Source organism: Micropterus salmoides, unplaced genomic scaffold (genome assembly GCF_014851395.1).
Source record: "Micropterus salmoides isolate LMB-PRFRI ecotype aquatic unplaced genomic scaffold, ASM1485139v1 Ms_hic_scaffold_1, whole genome shotgun sequence".
NCBI lineage: Eukaryota > Metazoa > Chordata > Actinopteri > Centrarchiformes > Centrarchidae > Micropterus > Micropterus salmoides.
The window spans coordinates 1800921-1806175 of record NW_024040040.1 but is presented as its reverse complement, the minus strand read 5'-3'; the positions used below and the strand labels follow the sequence as shown (position 1 = coordinate 1806175).

Below are 5255 nucleotides of genomic sequence, written 5' to 3'. Positions count from 1 at the left end.
GAGCTTGATGCTCTCCTACCAGCAGAGGAGGCAATCATTAAAGAAGAGTTGGGTACATCTGAGAAACTTGAGGACTGTAGGCTTTATAAAGAGGAACCGATCAGAGAAGCTTTTCAGATTCGAGGCAATTCCTCTGAATTTCCCAAATGTGATGACCAGACAGAAACGCCACGGTCATCAACTCTGTCACCGCTTGCCCCAGTGGAGATGTCCAAGGACTGGAGTGGTTTGGAAAAGATGATTCAAAGCATCCTGAAAGGGTTTGTAGAAAATCAAGGCTTTGCAGCTGAAATCCCAAGAATTCTTCCAGACGTCTCAGGATTTCTCAGACGGTGGATTTCAGATTTGGAGGGGAAGCTGAAGAATGTTGCAGAAAATGAGCAGCGTCATGCAGTCATACAAGAGTCAGCAGGCCAAATGACGGGTATCAAACCCAGTGTGGAGGGTGAACTGCTTTTGAAGGACTTAGCAGAGGGAAATAAAAGCCCAGAAGTTCAGAGTCCTGTTGGATATTCAGTGATAATAAAAGGCTCTTCGCTCTCAAGGATGTTGGAAGTAGCATCTCTGGAAGTACATCCTCAAGCTTATGATGTCTCCGAGGACTCAAGCCAAGTTTGTGAAGACGTTCAGGATCTAACAGCAGTTGATGACCAAGAAGCAACAGAAAATACCTCAGAGGTTGTGTCTAACATACGTATATTTAATGTGGAAGTCACTGAATCCTCTCCACAAGTGAATTGTGTTGACATAGAAGAAGAAAGGCAAAGTCAGAGCGATCCAATGGTGACAAGCTGCTTTGAGGAATTTGTTTTTGTTGAATCTGCAAAATCCAAAAATATGGAGTCAGACTGGGGCTTGGTAGACTCGGCAACAAATCAGGTAGTGGAAGTCGTCCCTTTAACGAACAAACAAAGGGAGATGGTCTTAGAAGTCGAAGCTGCCTCGATCCCGTTGTTGAGACACCACATGAAAGGAGTCGAACATTATCGACCAACTCTCAAAGTTCAAAGGTCAGAAGGCTTTCGGAAATAACTGCAGATGAATTCAAGCCGACGGCTGTTCCTGAATTGGTGCTGATGAGCCGACAAGAAGAGGGAAGGATTACAGAAGATGTGGAGGAGCTGTCAGTTGGAGACATGGACAGCTGCGAGGAGGTTGATGAGTGGGAAGCACAGCAAACAACGCAACAACAACATCAAGCAGAGACGCAGGGTGTGCAAGATGTAAACGGCTCTCCAGTGGCGAGCAGCGAGAAACACCTGAGTGGAAGGAAAGACAAACACAAAACTGACTGCAGGATTTTATAGATAAACAAGAAGGAAAGGATTGTTAATGAGGTTAAGATTTAGTTGAATTTTATTGGTACTTTAAAGGAATATTTGTCATTTAGTGAAAACAGCCAAACAGCTAGCCTGGGTTTGTCCAACAGTTCACCCATCAGAAGCTCAAGCTCCCTGATTACTATCATGTATCTGGTTTGTTTCAAACAACTGAGGGACGACAATCTGCTGTTTCTGTGCTGGCAGCAGTGACCTCCTGTAGTCTGGGGTGGATACCCGGCAACTGACAGAAAATATTATGTTAATAATAGAATAATTAAATATAATTAAATGTTTAAAAACATTTAACAAAGTAAATTCCTTGAATGTGTGAGCCCACTTGACAAGTATTTCAAACAGGATGAAAAATGACTTTTTGAATGAATTTGTATTATTTGTTTTTAATAAAGTGTTTTGAGGTTGCTGGTTTCTTCTCTTCTTCTGCACATTATTTCACAATCGTTCCAGCTTCTTCGTCCTCAGACAAGCAGCAATGAAGTGACACAGTAAAGAGGCAGAACCTGATTGGTCCTCCTGTGTACGCTCTGAGCACTGATTGTTTCTTAATGAAAACATTTACAATAAAGCATACATTTCACCTTTGTGCGGCTTGTCCAGGCACGTTTGTGAGTTGTGGTGTGGGAAGCTGGCAGTGGGTTTACCTCCTCCTGTGGCTGCTGGGAGGAAAACAACCTCTGCTGCTGTTAGAAGTGCTGTGAAAACCGTATTCACAGTTATTTAACAGCTACTCCCATATAGAATTTTATATACTCTGGTTTCATCATGAGTTCATTACGGTATGTTTTATTTTGAGTTTATTTACACTGTGTATTTATAAGTATGTGTCCGCCTCTTGGAGATTGTCTTGCCAGTGAACACTTAAGGGGTAAGAAACTGTGTTTATTACCTCATTCTTGAGTTCTATATTTCTTTGATGAATAATTTCCTGTTTATCATTTAATTTTATGTATTAATTGATCATTTCACTTGATTCTGGTGAACAATTTCACGTTCATAATTCTATCCGTATGATGTGCTAAAGTAATTGGGGAAAATGTTTGGTGCTCTAGTATATTTAGTAATTCAGATGAGCCACTCACTAAAATTTCAGCAATAAGTCCTTTTATTTTCAGCATTATATATATGTGGAATTTACCAATTCAAATTGTCCACCATTAATTAACTTCAAGCTTCAAACTAAACACATACATAATCGTACAATGTATGTACAAGTATCTGTTAATAACCTGCCGTCTGTGATCATATTCATAAACAGTAACTGCATCATCTCCTGATGGCTCCTAAGATAAATCTGAACGGTATATACAAGATGAAGAAGAGTAATAATGTAATGATGATTTTTCCTGTTGCAGAACTCCGGCTGAAGAAACTATTTGAGGAAAGAGAGAGTTTGCAGGATCAGGTGAGCAGGAAACTTTCTAGATGCTTGCTCTCTTCCACAGACTCCAGATGTTCTTTAAATAAATTTATTAAACCATAATCTATCAAATGAATGTTATTAATGAGCAGGTGAGGCTGTTGAAGTCTCAGCTGGATCGGACAGAGAAGAACGGGACAGACGAAGTCCAGAATGCAGAGGGGAGCGGTCTGGAGAACGGGATGGACTCCCATCTTCTTGACCTACAGAGTGAGCCCTCTTCTTCGTCTTTGTTGTCAACTTTGTCTTTTCATCTTCTGTTTTCTTCACTGCTTTGTCTTCTTCTTCAGTCTTTGTCATTTTGTCTCCTTTTTCATCTTTTTTGTCTTCATCATTGTCGACTTCTTCTTTCAGAGCTCAGAACAGCTGCAGGGTAAAAACTACTTGTTTCTTTTCTTCAGGAGACGCCAACAGGCAAATCAGCGACCTCAAGTTCAAACTGGTGAAATCTGAGCAGGAAGTCACCACTCTAGAACAAAATGTAAGTGTGGACGGAAAAATGTACAACGTTTTGGAGAGAAAATGAGACCAAGGTCGTCTAAGCCTTTAATTTAACTTCTGAGGACTGAAACCAGTTTGTTTCATATGATTCATTCATTCGCAGCGTTACAGACAGACTGCTCATGGTCTGTACCTAAAGCACAGAGCATTCTGATGACACACACCAGTTGTGTGTTGAAGCTGCAGCTATTTTGGGAAGCATAGTTTAGGAAGTCCCCATAAAGACAACAAGGAGGACAGGTCGCTAAACTGGTCTCGCTGTCCTAACTCAGGTGATCCGACTGGAAGGTCAGGTGACTCGATACAAGTCGGCGTCAGAAAACGCAGAGAAGATCGAAGACGAGCTGAAAGTGGAGAAGAGACGTCTGCAGAGAGAGGTGGGACGCCCTCATTTCATTTCATGTCTTTAATTTGTTGGTATATGTAGCAAAAAAGAAAAGCAACTAGCTTTTCAGAGGTTTAGATAAACCATGAATTACATTCCATTAGAAACATTTTAGTTATTAATTTTGCTTTCTGAAAACTAGAACATAAATATCGTTGTCGTTGTGTAAAAGCATGTTAGCTGGTCAGCTATTTGTCCCGATGCTGTTTGTTTAGGGTCTTTGTTTTCCTCAGAAAGGTAAGCAGACTTGTAGCCTTTAACTTTCCCTCCTCCGGATGTAAACCAACTGTCCTCCCGTCTCCTTGCAGCTCCGCTCGGCTCTGGACCGGATCGAGGAGTTGGAGGCGAGTAACAACCACCTGTCCAAACGGCTGGAGAAGATGAAGGCCAACAGGAACGCCCTGCTGGCCCAGCAGTGACCCCCGTCCTGGGAGCAGTCTGGGTCCTGTCTCCACCTCCAGCCTGACAGACTGACAATCAACGCTCGCTTTCCTCTGCATGCAGCACCAGACGGGTGGAGTTAACTGAAAACAAACCAAAAACAATCTGAACAAAGTGATCGACCATGGACGTCTGTGATCCCGGTGCCATGAACACAGCAGACTTCACGGGTGGAGTTTACCACACGACCTTCAGACCAGCTGAGGGACCAGATTCAGGATCAATGACCCACAGGTCTGAAAGTGTCAGAAAGGACTGGGTGGTCTCATGAGGATCAGACCTCCAGTCTGCAGATCAAAAACAGATGCAAAGGAGTTTTATAAAACTGAGCGTCTGTATGTTGAAATAAGGGAAATCTAAAGTGTTGCACTGAATCAAGAAAAGGAAACGAGTCATCGTTAAAAGGCTATTTTTAAATAATATTAGAGGGTACGGCCTGCTCTGTGAATGGGGCCCCGGGGTCATTTCCGGTATGCTTTATATTCATATCTAATGTATAATTAATTAATGTGTAATTAAATAATGAACCAGTAATGAAAAGACCGAGATGTCTACAGGTGGAGCCTCAGTACGTCCAGCTGTGAAGAGTAGTTTCTCCTCTGAAGGTGAGCATGTTTTCTAACCCCACAAGACATCTGCTCATTATGATCAATTCAGTAATAATTTGGAAATAATTATGTCATTGGTAAATCTGGTCCTGGTGTGGTAAACTCCACCCGTCTGGCCCTCCAGCTGTGTTAAAACAAACACTACATCTGCCTCATCAACATTCAGCTGCTCCGTCTGTGTGAAACGCGGCACTACCTCTCCTCCGACACTCGGGGCGCGGCTCCCCTCAAAGACCGGACTACAGTAGAGAGAGACCGGGACAGACCGGATCACACTGGATCAGACCGTGTCACCGGGACCAGGACAGACCAGTTCAGACTGGCAGCTGAGTTATTTTATTTTGTTTTGTTTTTTGGTGTTTTAGGTGGTTCTGTGGCCATTTTTAATGTTTTTCGGTTTGTATCCTAGAGCCGGACTCTTCATTCACTTATGTTGGACTTATTTTTAGTCTGTTAGTTTCTAGTTTGGGTTTGGGGGTGCTGGATTTTGAGAAACGATACCAATAGATCTTCAGGACTTTGTTAAGAAAAATGCAGAATGACTAAATGTTTCTGTAAATCAC

At 42.3% G+C, this 5255-nt stretch overlaps 1 protein-coding gene across 7 annotated transcripts in view; it reads left to right on the top strand.

Moving 5' to 3' along the window:
- Nucleotides 1-4979, top strand: part of lrrfip1b (leucine rich repeat (in FLII) interacting protein 1b) — a 22326-nt gene extending 17347 nt beyond the window's left edge. For all 7 annotated transcript variants that reach the window (XM_038723701.1, XM_038723885.1, XM_038723775.1 and 4 more), the window contains 5 exons: nucleotides 2693-2742; nucleotides 2850-2967; nucleotides 3159-3238; nucleotides 3531-3635; nucleotides 3952-4979. In XM_038723701.1, the coding sequence (XP_038579629.1) occupies nucleotides 2693-2742; nucleotides 2850-2967; nucleotides 3159-3238; nucleotides 3531-3635; nucleotides 3952-4062 (464 nt within the window). In that variant the 3' untranslated portion in view covers nucleotides 4063-4979. The remainder of the gene's footprint in view (nucleotides 1-2692; nucleotides 2743-2849; nucleotides 2968-3158; nucleotides 3239-3530; nucleotides 3636-3951) is intronic.
- The last annotated feature ends 276 nt before the right edge of the window (nucleotides 4980-5255 follow it).